The sequence below is a fragment of the Abrus precatorius genome, unplaced genomic scaffold (genome assembly GCF_003935025.1).
Source record: "Abrus precatorius isolate BTA unplaced genomic scaffold, Abrus_2018 Scaffold4, whole genome shotgun sequence".
NCBI classification, from domain to species: Eukaryota; Viridiplantae; Streptophyta; class Magnoliopsida; order Fabales; family Fabaceae; genus Abrus; species Abrus precatorius.
In genome coordinates this window covers 17,818,930-17,842,025 of record NW_020874384.1, presented here as the reverse complement: position 1 = coordinate 17,842,025, position 23,096 = coordinate 17,818,930, and the positions used below count along the sequence as shown (strand labels likewise).

Sequence of the window (23,096 nt, the reverse complement as noted above, 5' to 3'; positions counted from 1 at the left end):
TACTAAAAAAATATAGAAACCAAGAAAATAAGTAAACTTATCGCAAAAGATAATATAAAATATTCTAAAATATTGTATAAGTTGATATTTTTAATGTATTTTAGCTTTGAATTTAGGATTTGGATCTTCTAGTGGAGTAAGTTTACTGCACCAAGTCCAGTGACAATCTTAATTATTCATTATGCATTTATTATTTTTTTTTAAAATTATTATTATTTCAAGAGTTAAGATTTTCTTCAGTGACATTATCACTGCAAGGGATTTTTTTTCCTATTTCCTATTTAGTCAAATCTTTAAGTGAGTTATTTACAAAAAAAAATTTCTGATTGTTATTGTCTAATGTATTAGGTTTGAAACCAAGTAAAAAATTTGCGATAAATAATAGTATAATTTAGGTGGGTTGTTTTATTTTGTTGATATTTATTTTATTATAGTTATATATTTTTAATTATACACCAAATTTAAAAATCACAATTAATTTTTCTTTCTCAGATAAGAGTTTTGGAATATTTTATTTGCCACACGTTCTAATTTATTTTACACACATACATTTATTTCAGTTTCCTTTATTATATAGAATGTTATGTATTTTATTTCCAAATTACTTAACATACATATATATATATATATGCAATATTGATTTTGTAATATTATCAAGTGTCAGACTTTTATTGTTAAAAAATATGTTGAGTGGGTACCTGCTAAGAGTCGGAAAAGAAACAGGTCAAAAAATCTATGTACGTAACAATATCATATTTTGTACAGTTATAATTTAAAAAAATATAATATTCTATTTATACTTCTTTTTTTTATCTTTCTTCTTCTGTAACATCGCATATTGTGTTTCTTACTCATTTTTTGTTTTACTCTTATTTTCAATCTCTTTCTTCCATATATTCATCTCACACTCGTGAAGGGATGTAAGACTATCGTTACTCATTTTTGTATAGAGGCAAAATAACTTAAAAAATGCCACGCTAAAACAAAATTTTTGTTGTACACCGCTCCTGTTCATCCTCTTTGGGCTTTTGCTTTGATGGAGCGAGAAAATGAGAAAGAAGCAGACACATTCAGATGAAACAATATCACGTGACAAAAAAAATGATACAGTATCAGTGTTACGAAATAAGTTCGAACAATAACAAATAAATTTCATGTTTATCAGTCATCAACATATTTACTTTTCCATATTGCTCACATCCCTGACGCTTTTGATGATGATTATCCAAATACCAATAATCAAAGGGATTACTTGACAATGGGACTAGGGGATGATTAAAATGTTAAAGGTGTGAGGCATTTCGTGCATAGATCAACACCATCAATATCAAGAAGTGAATTCCAATTGTTTAAGCTTATACTCGCTCATTTGACCCAAAATAAAAAATAAAAAAACTTATTCATACACACTCAAAATAACAATGCATAAGAATCATTCAAACTTTTGATTTGATTTTCTCCAAACTCCGTTTCTTTAGCATGAAACTTTCTCAATCACAACGCGTCCAAAAAACTGTGCACGAATAATAAGTATTGGATTTGTTTTAAAAACCGTGTAATACTCAACGAATATAAATCAAAATGGAATCTTTGTCTCTAAAATAGAGTAGCATCTATGTTATATAGTACGGTAAGAGCTTTATGATATAAGCATATAACAGCTTGACAAATAACAGTGCATCTGAACAGTTTTTTATTTATTTATTTATAGATAGATTATAAGCAAATGGCCATGCATGTGGAGAGTTTTTTTGTCTTTATATACAGGTCACCAGTGTGAAGTTGTCAAAGAATGTCTGGCATTAAAAAAATTGGATAGCTACCAGTGTTAATTTTTAATAAATACGACAATATTAAAGAAGGTATAAGTTTTTACTACAAGATAATTTATTAATATGGTTTGTGATGCGTTAGTGTAGCAAAATTAAGGAATAAATTAGCTGAAAATTAAAAAAATTAAACGAATGTTGAAAAATTTTGAAACTACGAATTAATAAATTAAGATTGAATTAAAATAATTCAATAAAAAAATTTGTTAAACTAATTTATAACTACAAAATGACATATTTAATTACTTGATCATGGCTTAAATTTTGGCTACTATGTTTATTTTAAAATAATTTTCTTTTATATGTTAATTTATTTTAAATAGTTTATCTTTAAAAATAGCTTAATATTATTTTATCTTCAAATATTATTATCGAGATAACATAAACGAATTTATATTATAACTTTAATATTTTTACATTATAAATAATTTATATTTAATAAGAGTGAGAAAGAATGAAGGTGATAAAATCTCACGGTTTTCCTTGAAGGATAGTAAAGCGGGACTTTGAAATAACGGTATAAAAATAAAATTCTACATGATATAATGAAAAAGACAAAAAACAAAAAACAAAAAAAAGTTTTTAGCATATTTGGTTTGAATTGCTTTTAAGAAGTGACATATTATAATTTAAAAAGGTTAAATTTGAACTAAAAATTGTAACTTGGTTATTTAAAAGCTCAAGTTATATATAAATAATTTTATATTTCCTCTCAGCATTTTTAAAATATATATATATATATATATATATATATATATATATTAATTCTGCATTACCAGTTCAATATCATGTAAAAAAATAAATAAATTAAAAAATAATAATATCAATATTATTTTCTAATTAAATTTAATATATTTTTTTGCCTAAAAAAATTAATATATTAATCATCTTAATAGTCATTCTTTAATATTAATGATTTAAATAATGTAAACTTTATTAATAATAGTATCTAAATATTATCTGCCGAATCAATGAAAGTTAATTTAAACAGTAAACAGCTCAATATTATTTAAATAAAAATTTCAGTATTATTTAAACAAAATTTTAAATTAGAGTTTTTATATATAAAAAAAATTTCAAAAATAAATTCACTCACTATAATTTAATTTCATCATGCACCTCATATCGAATATTAAACGGTGAGCCGGAAAATCCGGTTATTTATCTGCAATCTGCAACTTGGATTCGAGATGCAGACCAATAATTGCGGGGCCCACAGAACCTTAAATATAGACATTTAATGGGCACGTGATTTTGAACAATTGAAGAGAGGGCCTTCACACCATAACGCTTTGCATGTGATTGTTGGACCATAGCCTCAGCCATAGCTGCGGCCCCCTTCCTTTCTTTTTCCTTTTTTTGGGTGAAAAGGAAATCATACATTAAAAGAAAACAAAACAGCCCACAAAAAAGCCAATGCACATTTATCCTAATCAAGCCTGCGGCAAAATAGGATTGGATCCTCCAATTTTTGCGCAAATATCATCGATTAATTAATATTTATTTTAATAAATTTAAATTTATTTAAGTAAAATTAATTAATATTTGTTTAAGTAATACTTAAGTGCATCTAAACATATTTAATTAAACTTAAGCAAAAGAAAAATAGATAAATCTAAATTGAATAAAATTCAATTAAAAAAATTAGTCTTTTTAGTTAGAGTTGAAACTACATTTACTATATATTTTGAGAGAGAAAGTCTTATACTCATATGAGTCTTTTGCATGTTATTGTTGCTTGATACATATTTTTTTAATAATATTTTAACATTTTACTTTAAAATGATATTGATATTTATATATTTTAAATTTTTATTTGTTATATTTGTTAATTTTAAGTTAAAATTTATTTAATTGTATTTTTTTTGTTGATTTTAGGTGTAAAATTTTATGTTAGTGTAATTATTTAATAATTTGTGGATTAATGTTCATTCAATTGTATTTGTTGTATGTTTAGTAGTTTATTCATTTAAATTAAACACATGATTTGAAAGTGATAAATTATAATATATAATTTTATTATTAATATTTAAGATGTTAGACCATCTTTTTATGGTTTATTTAAATATAAATTTTATGATATTTGTATAAACATACTTATTTATATGGTTTAATAACCTATTTTTAAAGAGTTTTAATGACCTATTAAATATTTTAATACGATTTTTTTTTAAATATTAATACACTAAACTATGTTTTTAAAAATGTTAGATTGTATTCAATAAAAAAAGTACAACAAATAATAGGTTAGACTTATATTTTAAATTTATTAAATAAGTTATATTTATTTATATAAAACTTAGTATAACCTAATTTATTTTCATCCCTATTAGAAGCTCTCATTATACTGATATTAAATACTAAACTAATAAATCTTATAATAAGTTTGGGTGAAAAAATAACCTATTTAACACCCATATCTTAAATTTTTCTAAGCAATTTGATTTCCAACCTTATAACACACAATTATTCAACCAATATTTTTTTTTTGTTTTCACTTATAGCATTTATGTTTTGTGTAAAAGTGCACCGTTATTTTACACTTTATTTTCATTTAAGATTAATTGTTAGAGGAATCAATATTTAATCACTCATGTTTTCATTTTTTTTTTGTGCAAAAGGAACAAATATATGATGTTAGAGTTTGAAAGTCTTGAACAAACATGATAAATATAGAGTAAGTGTGCAAAAAATAGTAAGTTTTGGAGTGAAAATATAATACTTTAATATGCAAAAAATATATGATGTTATTACATCGTATAAACATGTTTGTTATACACACGGATGTTGGAATGAAGATAAAATAAATGCTTAAGTTACAAAGCATGAATATGAAACTTAAATTAATTGTTTTGTAACAATATGATTGTTTTTGGAAAACAACAATAAATTTATTATACATGAGTTTGATAAAAACTGTAACCACCTATTACAATTTTAAGAGACAACATATGTGTTTATTTTGCATTGTTAGATAACTAGAGTATAAGTTTAATTTATGATGTTTACTTTAAAAATTGAGACAAAAAATTATTTGTAGAACACAAAACTAATGTTGGGTGTATTCACTTAAACAAAAATAATTATTTGAAAGTAAAAATACAAAATAAAATAATATTTTAATAAGTAATTATTTAATACAATATTTTTATGAACAATTATTACACAACTAATATTTTTTTTTATGTATATAAAATAGATGTTGATAAATAAATCATAAATATTTTTTTTGAACAAATGCAAATATGTTGATTTTATCACAAATATTTTTATAAAATAATATTGCCAAATACTACATATTTATTGACAAGACTAATAGACCTCTAACATTATTTTATGCTTTTAACTGTTTCATGAGTGTTATTATCTTTCAAACAACATTGCTCTGTGATTAAAAGGTAGATTCATTTAAATCTTAAAATCACATAATTTTAAAAAAATGCTTCAAACAATTTTATAAACCATTGATCCTTCGAAACATTTTTAGCATTAGATATTTTATTCATAATCTATTTAACTTTAAAAAATTGTTTATTGATTGTTTTAAAATTTAAGATGTCATTAATTATTATTTACTTCATTATATTATAAAAAAGGAAGGAAAAATAATAATGTACAAAGTATCAAATTAATAAATAAGCAAATAAAAAAAACTAAAGTAGATCGCTACAATATTACTGGAACACTTTCAATGTTTAATTGAAAAAATAAAGAAAAACAGAAGAATTACCTTTGCTTGAATTAATCACCAGTGGGAAACATGGGCAATGGCGTGCACATGTTGCCACTTACCAAGTGGTCCTTCCCTTATATATGTCTCGTCTTAATAAACAGTGCAGCTGTCACACTGTTATAAATTCGTTCAAATCAAAATGTGTTTGTTTATCAAAATTTTAAGTGAATGACAGAATAAAGCAGTGGGGGTTTCGTGCATAGGGAAAATTAAAAATTAAAAAATATAAAATTAAAAAATATATACAAGAATCTGAAAATTTACGTGTGAGTAACGATACAAAATAATTATTCTTATACTATTTTATCAGTGAAAAAAAACGAAGAACTACAATCACTGACAATACGGAATTATTAAAATTCAGTCAAGGAATTTGTGAGAGTTTAGCTTTTAACGCTGACCTTTAATATAATAAGATCGTCTGTTTAAATATTAAGTTAAAATTTTAATTGAAAAGTGTAACATTTTTTAATATTAAATGTCATTGATAGATGCCTTAAAACTATTTTTTTTAGTAAAAACAGTGTTCCAAATGATCTGCTATTCGACATTACTAAGAAACTTTTATTCCTTTTCACAACGTTGTCGAAGCACCATGTCTTGATAATTGCATGATTAAACCATTATGTTTTTTTTTAAGAAATGAAGCATTTGGAATATAAACCGCGGAAATTAGTCTTGTGATTTTTCCTTTCATATATATTTTTTCTTTATTCACTTTTGAAATAAAATTTATTTTTATTTAGTATTTGTCAATTTGACAGTTTAGATTAATATTAATTATAGTCTCATAGTTGTACTCTTATCCCGACCTATTTAATCATTGTATAGTTATTTAATTATTAATTAAATTAATGCGTGTTGAATAAACACATTGTATTTTTTAATAATTTATTTAATCCTAAAAACATTATCAATAATATTTATTATATGTTTACATTTTTTAATTTTAAAAAATATGAATACAATAAGAAGTTTGTTTCTAAAACAACAAAAAAAGTCTATGGGAGGGAATATTATAGTTACCTTTTGAATGATAAGTTTATGTCTGAGCAGAGCAGACCAACCAAGGATTACAGAAGCTTGTTTTGGTGAGCTTCTGACTCTCTGTGTTTTCAAGTTCTATCCAATGCACAGAACCAAATAGCATATATCAGGCATTAGCCACTACGCAGCGCCTCGGCCTACTGTGTTTTGTTCCTAACTCAGGAGCATGACTTAGTACGGGGAACAGTGCTAGTTACTACCGAACAAAACTAACAAAAATAGTAATAATAATAAAATTTTATATAAATAAATTAAATCTTTTATCTTTATTCGAATCTTTTAAATTTTAAAAGGTTAAACTTGATTTTTAAAATTGTAAAAACATTTTAAATAAACTATTTTATTTTTCTAAAGAATGTATTCCTTTTTTTACCCTTTCTCGAAATTTCTTTCTTTTATTTATATATATATATATATATATTTTTCTTTTTCACCATAAAATAAAATGGCGATTCTTATAGCAACCCTAAACAACATAAATAAATTAAATTGACTAATTTAGCAAAATCGCTGAGTTTTAAGAGTAGTGATAGTGTTTAAGTGCACACTGCAATGAAGAAGACTTCATTCTCTAGTTGAAACTAAATTGACTCCTAAAAGGGAAAGAGCAGGAAAAAGATAAATTAAAAAAATAAGAAGGATATAAGAAAATTGTGAAAAAAATTAATAATAATAAAAATAATGTTAATATTATTAAAAAATGTATTTAAAATATTTTTAAAATTTAAGAAATAAAAAAATACATATATACATTTTGATAATATTCCTGTTTAATTTTTTTTATTAAAAGTATTAATAAAAATTTTGTATCTTAAAAAACACAATAATAATTGATATATTTTTTTAATGATCAAATATTAAATAATTCTCTTAAAATATTAGTTAACATTTTAAAACACGTTATGTCAAAGAATGAAAAAATACATGCACTTGTCTTTATAATTTTATAATATTTTAACATATTTTTAATAAATATATGCTGTTTATTTATTCTTACATGAAAACCTAAAAAACAATGAGCCACACAACAACAATCAAAGTAATTTTGTTTATCTATGTTAGACTCGTGTACAATAATAAATAAATAATAATTTTATTAAAAATAATGTTAAAATATTATAAAATTCTGGAAGACACGTATATTTTAAATTTTGATTAAAATTTTATTAAATTCTAAATTTTTAATTTTTAAAATTACTTCACATATAAAATTCAACGTAAACTTAATTTTTTTTATCAGTTTTGAGAAAAATAGAAAACAAAATTGACTTAATATTTTAAAAGAATAATTTTATTTACTTAAATAAATATTTAAGAATCTAGTGCAATGGAACCTATCTTTCACTCAAGCATAAAAGTAGACAAAAACTGCCAAAGAATAGGCTAAAATCACTTAAAATCAAGAAAAAAATAAAAAATAAAAATAAAAATAAAAATAAACTCATTTAAATTGATCACTTACATTTTTTATTACATTTATTTTTTTATTCTTTAATATATTTTTAAAATAAATAAAAATTTATTTCCATACAAATCACAATTATTTAATTATTTATTACAAAATTTATCTCACGAGACATTTAATATGATTATTTTATATTATTTTTTTGTTTAACTTTATTTTTTATATTAGTTTATATACTTTCTCGTACTTTTATGTTAACACAATTGATATTTTTTAAGTATTTTTTATAATTTTTATTTATCTTCAATGAACAGATTTAACAAAAAATTAAAGTAAGTAAAAATGTTAATAATATGATTAAATAATGTAATTTAGTTAAAAATATGTTGTTATTATTATTAAATAGTTTAATTGAGTCACTTTAATTAATAAACTGAAAACTAACCGTACTTTTCAATTTAATAACCAGTCTAATTTTATAAAATTAACATGTATTACGATACATTTTTTTTAAGAAGATGAGTTATATATATATATATATATATATATATATATATATATATATATATATAAAAGGGATTAAAATAAAAAAAATAGAATTAAAAAAAATGGAGTGTTGGGTAACAAAAGTTAGAAAGAGTAATAATGATGTGATTGTAATACATGCAGACCTGAAAAGGACGTGGGAGAGCAAAAATAACGGCGTCAAGGGACGGGTCTAAGGAGTAGGCGGGACCTCACCAAACAGAGGAACAGTCAAAGGAATCAATATTTGAATAATGATGATGATTGAATCAGAGGACACAAACGTCCTTCCCAAGGTAACCCTCTTTCCTCTTTCACAGAACTCAATCACTACAATGCCCTCTGCTTTCATGCAAAATAACAATAATCAGAAATAAAAGATGCTAAATGAATACTCACTGTGTTTATAAATTAAAATTGTATTTCAAGTAGTTCCTTTATACTCTGAATAATCTATAATGATATCTTTAAATTAATTAAACAAATATTAATTCACTTTTTATCAGTTCAGTAAATATGAGAATGAGATTCAGCACTATAGTGTTGTACATAACCCCTACTCACCATCTTCCTTCACACCGCTATCCATGGTGACTGCTGCCATAGCGGGTTGCAAATTCCGTCGCTGTTTCATGAATCACCCTGCCTGCATCATGCCATCGTGGCAGATTTTGACTCACCCCGAGGACACACACATCAGATTTTGGTTCCTAGGTTCAAATTTTGGTTTTGCTTTCACTATGTCCATGTTATGGTTAAAAGAAATAAGTTGACACTGACCTTGATAGAATCCAAACATGTCACTTATGTCGTTCAATGGTGTAAAGTCATAAGAATGACATCATCCCTTAATCAAGACACACCCTTATCTATAAACAGTAGAAAGAAAGGCTTCTCCCAGACATGAAGTATATCTTGCCCCAAAACTTTTCCAAAATCTTCATTAATTTGAGTATTAGAAATTTGCTTATATAAACACATATCATCTCGCTATAATCATCTTAGGCCTACAAAAACTACCGCAAACCACTCTCATAATAGTATTTTAGCCGTCAGAGATCTCTTGACAAAACATACATACAAATTATTTTAAGATTCACCATGTCATCTTTTTAAAACATATTAATGCTTCCCTTAGTTGAAAAACCCAAAAAAAAAAAAGCTTCCACCCTTTCCGTCGCACAAAACAACTGATGAAAAACATTGGAGCCGCGGTCATTTCAAGTTTGAACTCCTTCTCTCACTTGTACAGAACAAAACCACATTTAGAGCTTGTTTTTTTTTTTTTTTAAATAGAGTTTTTAGTTTTTAAAATTAAAAAATAAAAAAACTTGCTTGTTAATGTATGTTTTAAAAATTGTTTTTGAAAATTAATTTTTGCTTTCAGTTTTTAAAACTGAAAAACAAAATTGCTATTTAGGTGTTTTTCTTTTTCTTTCTAAAACTAACAAAAGTCTAACTAAAAATAGTTTTAAAAACTAAGTTATGAAACAAAATTAATTTATTTTGTTTTGTTTTAAAATCTAATTTTTAAAATTAAAAATCAAAACTAAATCAAACAAACCCTTAATCTCTACCTTTCGTATTTTCATTTTCATGGGAATTTTGCATATCAAACAAGCCATTAAGATTGAGGTGTCATTATCTTCATAGTAACTTCTACGACCATTTATACAGTACGTTACTGTAATGCAAAACATTTCTATCTTTTTTAAACATTAGGTTGCGCACTGAATATATTTTTAAATATCTCTAAACCCTGTTGAAGTTTATTCAACAGTGGCTAGTGACAGTAGAAATAATCTGATCTTAAATATGTTATCTATAATATTAAGAATTTAAACATTTGATGTGTTACTCTGAAAAATACTTTACTCCCCAATTGAGTGTTAATCTTGTTTTTTTTTTGTTAAAGACAAAAAAAGGGATCATTTAATCAAATAAAATTTAAGTTAAATTTGAAAATTATAGAGTTTCTTCATCTTTACTTAATTTAGATACACAATTAAGTTTATTAATGGAAGTTGTTGCATTATTTTTAACATTTCAAATTTTAATTAAACTTTTTGTTTTGTATTTTAAATTAAGGAATAACGGTCTAATGCAAAATTATATATATATAAAACAGCTAAAAAGAGAACCGTTTGATACAACAGTACAACACTCTTTTATTCACTTGCTGTTAACGGATTGACTCACACATATATATAAATGTATAATATGTATGTATAATCATAAAAACTGTGTAGTTTCTAGTGGTGAATCGTTTAATAATATTTCGTTAAAGTATAAATAAATATGCTCATAAAATATATGTTTAAGAAAAAAACACTGACCCCGCCAACATATCATTCTCATGCTCGTGCAAAATAAAATCATATTTAAGCTGTAAGATTTAGAAAGTTTTAATGAAGCTAAAGCTAAAAGTGTTGAATGCTCACAGTATTGCGACATAATTATCATGAAAGGAATATAGAAAAATATAATGAATAAGAACTTATAATATTTTCATTTTGTTGGTCCTATTTTATATTATAATTTTGAGTCTTTATTTTTTAATTATAATTTTTCAAGGGGTATTATTTTAGCTATATGATCTTTCTACCATTAAATGTCTCGTTTTTTTCTTTTAAATATTCTGCTTAAATTTAATCGATTTTAATTTAATTTAAAATCAATTTAAATTCAAGATACTTTTAAACTTAAATTCGACATGTGACGTCAAATCAATGTATACATCGACGTGTGTGTTAATTTAAATATTCTATATTTATGTTTTATTTTTAAGTTTTAAATTTTTTTTATATATTATTAACAATAACATCACATGTTATTATATATAATTTATTTTATATACAATATTTGATTTTGTTGGATTTACCTATATATATATATATATAGGAAACTAATTAATGTGTTGATTTTATAATTAAATTAGGTTATTTTCTTTTAATTTAAGAATCTATGTTTTTTTCTTTTACTTTTTCTAAGCTTAAATTCTAATCGACTCAACTGTTTTATGCTTGTTGGCTAGTTTGTTATTTATTTTTAGACTTCTAAATCTCTTTCAATAATAACAAAAAATAATAATAACAAAAATATTTATTATATATATTTTGTTTTTTTTTTTTATATACATATAGTAGAATACATGTGCAATGCAAAAACAAAAAAAAAAATCATTGTATAACTTAGAAATTAAGAAAAGGTGAGAATCCAAAAAAGTGTTTCATATTTTTGCTTTTATATAAATATCATTGTTAATAATTAAGTCAAAGAATTTTTTTTTAAATTACAGATATTTTATATACAAAAATAATTTTATTTGAAATGGGAGAATGATTATTACAAACAAAAAAGTTCTTTCTTTATATTAATTAAAAACTAAAAATATTAAATAATGATAATATATATATATATATATTTAAAAATTATAGTTCTACTCAAATTATATTAAAAAGTTAAGGTTTGTTTTTAAAGGAAAATTATTTATATAAAAAAAATGATATCGTTACTACAGAATAAGATTTTGATAGTCATGTGAGATGAGATATAATACTTTTTAATTTGTTGAGAACGATTTTTTTTTTCTATTTTAAATAAAAAATGCAACGAGACATTGTTTTAAATACAAAAAAAGTAACCAGTAAGTGAATACTTTTTTATTGATTTTTTTATCGCATTAATTCTCATTATATTTTTAAAAAAATCTATCGTTCTTTTATCCATTTCGCATCTATAAGAAGAAAATAATATATCTTTAATTAAATATAAAAACAGTGATAGATATCATTCAACTTAAAAATAGAAGTGATAACTAGGTAAAAATATCAAATTGACAAAGGAAAAAAAAACCATGCTAACTAAAGTGGTAATGCGTATATGTAACGATCAGCGCATCAGAAAATTAGTTTTGTATAGAAATGAAAGCGTCATAGACATATATATCGGAAGAGTTATAAAAATAAATTGTAATTTATATAAACAATTTAAAAGAATATATTTTTACTATCATCTTTATAAACGAAGGTATTCACAAATTATATTAAAAAAAATACTTGTAATGAAAGTATTTTTAAAAAAGTATTATTTATTAAATACAGTAGATTAACACGTTTTGAATTAAAGTGATCAAGATTAACACTTGACATAGGATGTAGAAGTAGGAATGATAGGTGAGTCCCCTGGAATGGGATAACTAACAAACAACATTAAACGAGAGAAAGAAACAGCGATGATAAAGAAAGAGTAAATGGTAAAGAGAAAGGTGTCTCTGTCAGCTGAGCTTCAAATGGATTACCTTCCATTACTGCTTCTCATCACAGCCACACCAAACACACAGCGAAAGCGACGCCTTTCCATCTCAATGGCTCAATAAGATACCACTCTGAGTCACTGTACCATAGTCCATAGCATAGCATATAGTTATTAGTTAAAGAGAGAGAGTAAAAGAAAAAAGAAAACTGGGCCTGGCTCTGGCTACATGATAGAGACTATCACAGCAGAGAGAGAAAGAGAAGAGAAGAGATAGGTGGGTGCAGGGTTGCAGGTTCTGCAGAAGCCGTGCCAGATAGTTTTAACTTTATTCGTCAAATTATTTTCCCCTCTCTCTCTCTCTCTCTCTCTCTCTCTCCCCCTCTTCACACTATCAGTATGTGCAGTGCAGGCTGATGTGATGTGATTCAACAACGAAACCTCTGCTTCATCTGTAACTCTCCCAAACGAAACTCACATCATTTCAACCACTTCTGCACAAGGCCTTTCATGCACTATGCCCATGGCATTCCGGTTGGGAGTTGGACTCCACATTCTGCTTTTTCTCGTTTGTTTGAATTCAATCAGTTCGGTGAATAAAGACGACGGTGAGTGGTTTACTCTCTTTTCTTTATGCCTTTACTCTAATTTTCTTCCTCTGTTTTATATGCATAATGTGTGAGTATTTGTTTCAATTGAAGGAGCGACGTTGTTGGAGATTAAGAAATCGTTGAGGGATGTGGATAACGTTCTATATGACTGGTCAGACTCACCTTCATCAGATTATTGTGCGTGGAGAGGGGTCACATGTGATAATGTTACCTTCAATGTGGTTGCACTGTAAGTCGAACTGTATGTTCATCCTGCATATTGCATGTGTCTTCTTCTGGTTCCTTCTCAACAAGATTCGAATCCCTTTTTATACTTTTGCAGCAATCTTTCGGGATTGAATCTTGAGGGCGAGATTTCACCTGCTATTGGGAGTCTTAACAGCTTGGTTTCTATGTACGTACTGTTCCACATTTCCACTTTAGTCACTTCGATTTCTCATATCTGTGACTGTTATGTAGTTGGGGCTCTTGTTTGAACAGTGATCTCAAGGAAAATCGTCTAACTGGCCAGATTCCAGATGAGATTGGTGATTGTTCTTCTTTGAAAAGCCTGTACGTTTTCGTACATAGAACAACTGACTTATATTTGTAATTTGGTGGAAATGCGGATTGGAAATTTTTATTTATTTATTTTGAGTATCAGGGACTTGTCATTTAATGATATTCGAGGAGATATACCATTTTCAATTTCCAAGACGAAGCAACTGGAAAATCTGTGAGTTCTTCTGAGCGTTTCTCATTCATTGAGGTTTTGTTTTGCCTAGGCTAAAATAAGGCTGTGATAAGTTTTTATTTTTAATGTGATATCAGCATTTTAAAAAATAACCAGCTAATTGGACCAATTCCTTCAACTCTGTCTCAGATTCCTAACTTGAAAATTCTGTAAGTTATTTTCTGTTTTCTCGTTCTCTTTTTAGTATCTATAATAACTATGGGGTGACAACTTTTCAAAAATTGGTTCTAGAGATCTGGCACAAAATAATCTTAGCGGGGAGATACCGAGACTTATATACTGGAATGAAGTTTTGCAATATCTGTGAGTATAACTAGTATGCAATAAAATATATTATTTCATTAAACTATTTATTTGTGCTTCTTCCAGACTCTATAATGTGATCTTACTGTCAACCTTCGTGTCTGTTTGTTTTCTTTGATAGTGGTTTGCGAGGTAACAATTTGGTCGGCTCACTTTCTCCTGATATGTGCCAGTTAACTGGATTGTGGTATTTGTAAGTTACAACAGTGCCTCTCTTTTCATTTCAAGCCCTGAAATTTTACGTTTTCAAAGCCAATGTAATTATTTTTGTCCTACTATTTTGTAGTGATGTGAGAAACAATAGCTTAACGGGCAGTATTCCTGATAACATAGGCAATTGTACTGCCTTCCAGGTCTTGTATGTATATCCAACCGTGTCTGTGTGACAACTTTGCCATACCATGTTTTCTCTTTACTTATTTTAACATATTTGTTGATGTCAGGGATTTATCGTACAACAAGCTAACTGGAGAGATACCATTCAATATTGGGTTTCTGCAAGTAGCAACCCTGTATGTATTGCATTATCCTTTTTCAGATATCTTTAACAAGAATGTTGCTTGGTCTTCCACTTCCTCGATCTAGGAAGCTCCCTCTAAACTTGTTTGATCTTGGTAGGTCATTGCAGGGCAATAAACTCTCAGGGCATATTCCATCAGTGATTGGTCTGATGCAAGCACTTGCTGTCTTGTAAGCATTGAATTAAAGCAAACTTTATGAAGTTTCCATGCTGACTTGATATTTTCTCGCTTGACTGATGCCTCTTTCAACATTTCTCATCAGAGATTTGAGTTGTAACATGTTGAGTGGACCAATACCTCCTATTTTGGGAAATTTGACCTATACCGAAAAATTGTAAGTATTGCTATTTGAATTTATATCTTTTTTTGATTTCCCTCAAGCTTGTGCATTAATAATAATAAAATTTATAGACTCAGATGTTGGATACAATTTATGCAATGTTTGAAGGTATTTGCATGGAAACAAGTTGACTGGCCTCATCCCTCCAGAGCTAGGAAATATGACCAAGCTTCATTATTTGTAAGATGCTTTTGTCATTAGGGTGACGTCTTATATTTCTTTTCCAGACTCTTGAAGTCAGCAGTAGCAGCTTCCTGACAATAGTTAATCATTTCATTTTGATTTTACAATTTCTAAGAAGAACCTCTTGTCAGTTGCCTCTTTTACAATTATTTTAAACATGAGTTTCTTTTTGAACAAAGACAAGCACCAAGAATTGCAACTAGGTTTAAATTTGTCCTTTAATGATTCACTTTCCTGTGTAGGGAATTGAATGATAACCATTTAAGTGGACATATCCCACCCGAGCTTGGAAAGCTTACTGATTTGTTTGACTTGTAAGTGTCATTAATTTGAAGCATCAATTTTTTTTTTGGTTTGGAATAACTTAATGTCACATTGTTCTTTCAGAAATGTCGCTAATAACAGCCTTGAAGGTCCAATTCCCAATAATCTAAGCTCGTGTAAAAGCCTTAACAGCCTGTAAGCAATAAACCTTGTACTTTGTTATAAGGAATTTTACATTACATTAAGGTGATAGGTTTCCAATTGTCATGTATCAGCAATGTGCATGGGAATAAGTTGAGTGGAACAGTCCCCTCAGCTTTTCAGAGCTTGGAGAGTATGACCTATCTGTAAGTTTCACCTTGACATTATAGGACATTTGTGCAACATATCTGCAATTCTATTGTGATTAGTTCTATGTACACACAAACTTTCGCGCGAGCTTATCTGGATCTCTGCTGTAGTTGGGCAATACTTTAATGATTCTTATTCCTTCGTGACACTCTGATTACCATCCTTAGGAATCTTTCGTCAAACAATCTTCAAGGCTCCATTCCAATTGAACTTTCACGGATTGGCAATTTGGATACGTTGTAAGTTGAGTGGAACTGTTTCCATATATCAATCCCTCTGACTTTGTACTAATAGATGTTTTCCGTCCAGGGATATTTCAAATAATAATATAAGTGGTTCTATTCCTTCTTCCCTTGGTGACTTGGAACATCTTCTAAAGCTGTGAGTTTTTTAGCTAGTTGTTTTCTGAAATCCAGACTGCCGCAACTTACTGATTGGTAGTAATAATTTTGCTAGGAATCTGAGCAGAAATCATTTAACAGGGTTTATTCCAGCAGAATTTGGAAATCTAAGAAGTGTCATGGACATGTAGGCCCGTTAACTTGCTGATGAAAATTTTAAAAAACATTTGTTGGATTCTTTACTCATTATTTTCTTACATCTGTATTTCAGTGATCTTTCAAATAATCAACTCTCTGGTTTGATTCCTGAAGAACTTAGTCAGCTTCAGAACATGATATCCCTGTAAGCTCGTTTTTGTTTCCTTATCCAGTGTTTATTCTATATTCCTTCATATGCTTTTGTTAATAAAAGTTGATGGTATTTTATGGACTTGGAAAATCTCATTTGGCAGTGAATTTACGGCCTTAAATATTACTAGCTGATCTCTCTCTCTCTCTCTCTCTATATATATATATATATATATATATAGGCATTTGTCTATTATTATTTATTTGTAATATACTCTCTTTTTTGGGTGATTTTTTTCAAAAGCTATGTATCAATCTTGTATTTGTCAGATTTGGTCGAAATATTGATATCAATTTTATTTACCTGCTCTTCGATGGACCCAAAACTAATCATATGTCCCATTCTGTGTTTCTCATACAAGTTTTGGGTAACAATATGATTTTCTACAACTCTTACTAAGTCTTAATGGTTCCATAGGAGACTACAAAAGAACGAATTATCTGGGGATGTGTCTTCACTTGTGAATTGCCTTAGTCTTTCTCTGCTGTAAGTTCTGTCTCTTCAGTTTGTAATTTCTGCACAATTGGGCACTATAATTCTATAGATAGGTCGTATCACTTTTACCTAACCAGTTGATTATGGACTACAAATTTTGTAGCAATGTCTCTTATAACAACCTAGTTGGTTTTATTCCCACAAGCAACAATTTTTCCAGGTTTTCCCTTGACAGGTGAGGTCATTTACTGTTGAACTTTGCCTGCTTCTATTTCTCAACTTAATGCAATTTTCAGTCAGCAAGTTTTCTTGGATTGATTGATATATGTCAACTCTTTTTGCAGTTTCATTGGGAACCCTGGTCTGTGTGGCTATTGGCTGAATTCAGCTTGTCATGGATCTCACCCTACAGAAAGAGGTAAGCTGAACTTTCAAGCAGGGTGCTATGCCTTGTGTGATTTTATACTTAGCATCCAGAAATCTCTAGCTCCTCCCCCAAAAGATCTTCCCTAGTTATCTTTGGTTACTATGTGTGGGGGAACATGTTGAGTTCAGATAGTTATTGTTGGGATTCTGACATGGGATTCACATAACTAAAGTGCACTAGCAGTCATTAAGTTTTGTAAGTTCAACTTATTAAAACAGCAGCATTTGAAGTGTAAAGCAAGGTTTCACACGTATTTTTTTTTATTTTCCTATCACCGTGATTTCATTCAAAATCATTGTAAGGATGTTATGGAAAATAGATTTATTCCAACCAACATTTCTGATATAACAATGTGACTCATTCTTTCCTTCTAGTGATAGATAAAGGTTTTTGGTGTGTGATACACAGAATGAGCTAATATGTTTTATTGGCCATACAGTTACGTCGTCTAAGGCAGCTATCCTAGGAATTGCTCTTGGTGCCCTTGTGATTCTTCTTATGATATTACTGGCAGCTTGCCGACCACAAAATCCAGCTCCTTTCCCTGACGGATCTTTTGACAAACCAGGTACTTTTTTTTAACTATGCCTATTGGAACTGAAGATGACAATCTACTGATTGCTCCTGTTTGAAAATTGACAGTTAACTATTCACCTCCGAAGCTAGTGATTCTTCATATGAATATGGCACTTCATGTGTATGATGATATCATGAGGATGACTGAAAACCTGAGTGAGAAGTATATAATTGGGTATGGTGCATCAAGTACAGTTTACAAATGTGTTCTGAAGAATTGCAAGCCAGTGGCTATCAAGAAGCTGTATTCCCACTATCCGCAATGCTTGAAAGAATTTGAGACTGAGCTTGAGACAGTTGGCAGCATTAAGCACCGGAATCTGGTCAGTCTCCAAGGGTACTCTTTTTCTCCACATGGAAACCTTCTCTTTTATGACTACATGGAAAATGGCAGTCTATGGGATCTTCTTCATGGTAAGAGCATTTGCTGCTTAAATTATCATTTAGGATTTGGAGCTGCATGCTGCACTTGCCTACATATGAACCTAACAAATCCATTAACATTCTTTCAGCAAAGTGTCGAAAAACATTCTCAAACCAAGTAGTGATTTTATTTATGATTTGTTACGTTCATTCTTTTGTCTAGGACCTACCAAGAAGAAAAAGCTCGAGTGGGATCTTCGTCTAAAAATAGCACTTGGGGCAGCTCAAGGGCTAGCTTATCTACACCACGATTGTAGTCCCCGTATCATTCACAGAGATGTGAAATCATCTAATATTTTATTAGACAAAGACTTTGAGCCCCATCTCACCGATTTTGGCATTGCCAAAAGTCTATGCCCCTCCAAGTCCCACACTTCAACTTACATAATGGGCACAATTGGCTATATAGATCCTGAGTATGCTAGAACTTCCCGGCTTACTGAGAAGTCTGATGTGTATAGCTATGGTATCGTATTACTTGAGCTGCTAACTGGGAGGAAAGCTGTTGACAACGAATCAAACCTGCATCATTTGGTGAGTCTTGTATACCGAATAAACGATAAATTATATCATAAATTTAATGATGAAACTTATTCAAATAAGTTAAAAATAGTTTATTTTGATAAATTATATTAATAAACTTACTAAAATAAGTTAAAACAACTTACGAGTGGCAAATTATTTTTTATAAGTTGTTCATAAAGTTTTTCAAACATACCTTAAGTATATAAAAATAATAAATTTTTATTTAAAAAACATTTATTATAATTTATATTTTTAATATAATTAATATTTTTTATGTCTATGAAAGTGTCTCATTTTTTAGTTGCTCTGAAGACTTGGGTTAACATTTTTTACATAAATAAAAAAATATTAAAAAGGATTTTGTAAACCAATACATTAGGGCATTGGTTAATAAATCATTAACTAGGAAGTTTTAATTAAAAATTAGGTTTGAATGCATTGAAAATTATGAGATGAGCGCCTTTTATCTTTTTGGTTAATATTTTTTACTTTTAATTCTTGAACCATGTAAGAGTGCATTTATAACATTTTTTATTATTTAATTTTATTTTTTAACAGATGTCTTTGTTAGCATATGCTTTTATGTATATATTCTGACGTAAATCCTTGGTATTGTACGGTCGCGGTTTTATCATAAAATGTTGTTAGTTTTGGGGAATTGCATGTGCTGGGGGAGACCTTTTAATCTTATTGAAGTTAATTTTCGTATAATAACGACTATATTACATGTTTACGTAGATTTTGTCGAAGACAACTAATGATGCCGTAATGGAAACCGTTGATCCGGATATTACTGCCACATGCAAGGACGTGGGAGCAGTAAAAAAGGTTTTTCAGCTTGCTCTCTTATGTACAAAGAAGCAGCCAGTTGATAGGCCTACAATGCATGAGGTAACACGCGTGCTAGGAAGTCTTGTGCCATCCAACGCCACCCAAAAACAATCCACCCCAATCCAAACACTACCTGATTCACAGCCATCTGCTAAAATGCAATGCTACAAAGATGAATATGCAAATCTTAAAACTCCACACTTGGTGAATTGCCCATCCATGAGCTCATCTGATGCCCAACTCTTCCTCAAGTTTGGTGAAGTCATATCTCAAAACAGTGAGTGAGGATTTTGAGAATCAAATTGAAAATCAATGTATATTTAAACTCAAAAGAAAATATGTCAAATATTTTTTATCCTATACGATCCGTGTGGATAAACTAGTTCTCCACCCAGCCCGTTTTATTGCATAGTAACGTGCTAACATGTTTAGATGTCATCTTCTTCTTGACCAGAAAAAATGCCAGTTTTGTAGAATAGGTAGTTAGAAGACAAATAAATCTACAAAAAGATGGCACAATTTTTTAAAAGACAATTGTTAGGTTCTTGAACAACTATATTGCATCTCTCTCGGGATCTCGTAGACTAAATTATAGGAATATTGAATAGGAATTGATTGAGATAACGAGTGTGATTGCGTAATAGTTTAATTAGGTGTTTATTTAATAGTTTTTTTAAAGGGCTTATATTGTAAAATTGTTTATGAAACTTGTTAACTTAAGTTAAAAAATATATATTTGGACAAGTTAAATAAAAAATATTAAAATAAGCTAGAAAAAAAGTATGAGATATTATTTTTATCTCACTTAATACATATTCATTGTGAGCGCTTGCAATTTTTTAATTCTTTTTACTTATTAATTTCTTAACCATTTTTTAAGAATGCTTGACAAGTACCTAATTTTAATGTTTACCCTCGACTACTTAGCTACGGAGCGGAACACTCGGGAATTGCATTATTTTTCATTTGACAGATAGACAGTTTTGTCCCGTATTTTTGGGAATTTCCCTGTAAGTCATTGGATAGTACTTAGGTCTTGCTTCAGTTGAAAGGTTTGGATGAATCATGGATTGGTTTGATTTGGCTCTGAAAGGAAAAAAAAACTATTAAATATGCTATGAAAGTGCATAAATCTATTATATAGAAAAGTTAGTAATAGCTTATTAATTTATATTACTAGTTAAAATACATTTATTAAGAACCGAACTAATAGTGGTTGAATTTAATTGATTCAGCTCGAGTTGGATCTGATGTTGTAAAAGGATTAGAACAAATTTAATTCACCCAGCTTGATTGTCCTGGCTTGTTGAGTTGATTCAGTTTATTGAACATCTCTAATATACGTTGTCCTGTCGTACTAAGATAATAATGTAATTTTTTTATATATTGCTGATTTCAAAATTTTTACTTTGAAAAGGTAAGGACAGCTACCAGTGTTTTACGTGTCAAGGTTGACATTGACGTGATTAATTTTTTATGAATATTTTTCAAATTAGAAAATGTTTTTGTCATTACGAATTCTTAAATTGTAAGATATTTTAATTGTAATTTTCCCCCTACTGCGTTTCAGAGGGAAACGGATAATTCGGAATTGCATTATTTCCATGCAAGTTATTAGATAGTACTTGGTCTAATTTTACTTAAATGGTTTAGATGCATCTATTTGTGATGGTAAATATGTTCTTTCTGAAAAAATTATAAATCTCATTTTTTCTAAAGATAAAAATTATTTATTTACGAACTGTTGATTGATAAGGACTGGATTTATGAATAACGATGGATAGAAAAAAAAAATATTTTTTAGTTTTATACATTTACTTGTGAAATTGTATTGAAATGTGTTTGACAAGTTTTCTATCTCTTACCAAACTAACAAGTTGAGTAAAAAGGTGAAATCTGAAAAGAGAAGGATTGAAGCGTAAAGGAAAGGAAAAACAAATGTGAAGGAAGAAAAGAAACCTTCCCTCAATAAACTTGATGAATTGTATTTTGTTTTGCCCTTTTCTCTTAAGCAGGGGGTTTATGTCCATGATGATAAATTCTTTATCCTTTATTGCCTTGTTGATTTAGTAATTATATCATTCTTTATTTTTTTAAAGTATAATATAAATAAATAAATAAATAATTATGTATCGTTAATTTATAATCAATCATATCTATAAAATGTTTGAATTTAAATTAACAATACTTATATTTCCTTTCTCAATTTAGATGAGATAGATTATTTTTTTTATGCTATCCACTGGGTGAACTAGAAAGATGTATTTAAATATGTTATAATATCAGTAAATATGATTAATTTTAATTTTTTTTACATTCATAAATTTTTGTTTTTAAAAATTGTTTTTATTAGCAAATTCCAATAACACATTTATAATTTTGGTGAATTACTAAAATTCATTTATCTTAAACTTCTTGCAGTAAGGGAAATTTGTAATAACGTTTTGCATATCTAATAGTGATATATTAGCAATTATTTTGAGATAATAACTCAAGTAATATGTCATATTACGTCAACGATAAAAAAAAATACTTTATTTGTTTTTTTTTATAAAAAATTACTATTATTTGTTACTTTTAAAAATATATTTGCACAAACATTTCATACTAACTACTAAAAATATAAATATCTAATAAAAAACTGAGGGACAAGAAAATCTTTGTTTATTATAACATGACTCAAATTTCTAAATTAAAACAAATCTATTAGAATTAATTTATGTGTAATGGTATGATAATAGTACATTTAAATTAACACTTAAATGAATACAACAACAATAAAACCTTATCTAGATAACATCATCTGTATGGATCATACGACATTATTAAGTTTGGTTAAATATAAATTTTAAAAATTTAGTTAATTTAAATATTTCTTTTAATAAATTTGTTTAAGATTATTTTTAATGTTTAATTCTTTTACTGGACTATAAATAATATATTTGTCTATTCTCAATAGTATATCTAAAAGTCTTTTTTATATAGAATAAAATTATTTTAGATAATTTGTAATTATCTATTTCACCGTATGTATTACTTTAATATTCTCTTCGATTCTATTATTTTGCAGTGTAGTATTTTTTTTTTCTA

At 27.7% G+C, this 23,096-nt stretch overlaps 1 protein-coding gene across 1 annotated transcript; it reads left to right on the top strand.

Moving 5' to 3' along the window:
- Positions 1 to 13,029: 13,029 nt before the first annotated feature.
- LOC113865003 (LRR receptor-like serine/threonine-protein kinase ERECTA) lies at positions 13,030 to 20,327 on the top strand. Its single transcript, XM_027499301.1, has 28 exons — positions 13,030 to 13,070; positions 13,206 to 13,401; positions 13,495 to 13,633; positions 13,727 to 13,798; positions 13,885 to 13,956; positions 14,048 to 14,119; positions 14,215 to 14,286; positions 14,369 to 14,440; positions 14,562 to 14,633; positions 14,727 to 14,798; positions 14,884 to 14,952; positions 15,059 to 15,130; positions 15,224 to 15,295; positions 15,410 to 15,481; positions 15,727 to 15,798; positions 15,872 to 15,943; positions 16,024 to 16,095; positions 16,267 to 16,338; positions 16,409 to 16,480; positions 16,556 to 16,627; positions 16,712 to 16,783; positions 17,207 to 17,275; positions 17,388 to 17,459; positions 17,569 to 17,642; positions 18,091 to 18,219; positions 18,294 to 18,641; positions 18,814 to 19,184; positions 19,914 to 20,327. The coding sequence occupies exons 2-28, from the start codon at positions 13,311 to 13,313 to the stop codon at positions 20,289 to 20,291; spliced, it is 2,964 nt and encodes a 987-aa protein (XP_027355102.1). The 5' UTR covers positions 13,030 to 13,070; positions 13,206 to 13,310; the 3' UTR covers positions 20,292 to 20,327.
- The last annotated feature ends 2,769 nt before the right edge of the window (positions 20,328 to 23,096 follow it).

Coding starts and splice junctions, on each gene's coding strand:
- LOC113865003 (XM_027499301.1), top strand. CDS start 13,311: ATGCCCATGGCATTCCGGTTGGGAGTTGGACTCCACATTCTGCTTTTT. Junction 16,481..16,555: donor TTGGAACATCTTCTAAAGCT/GTGAGTTTTTTA, acceptor TAATTTTGCTAG/GAATCTGAGCAGAAATCATT. Junction 17,460..17,568: donor TCCAGGTTTTCCCTTGACAG/GTGAGGTCATTT, acceptor CTCTTTTTGCAG/TTTCATTGGGAACCCTGGTC.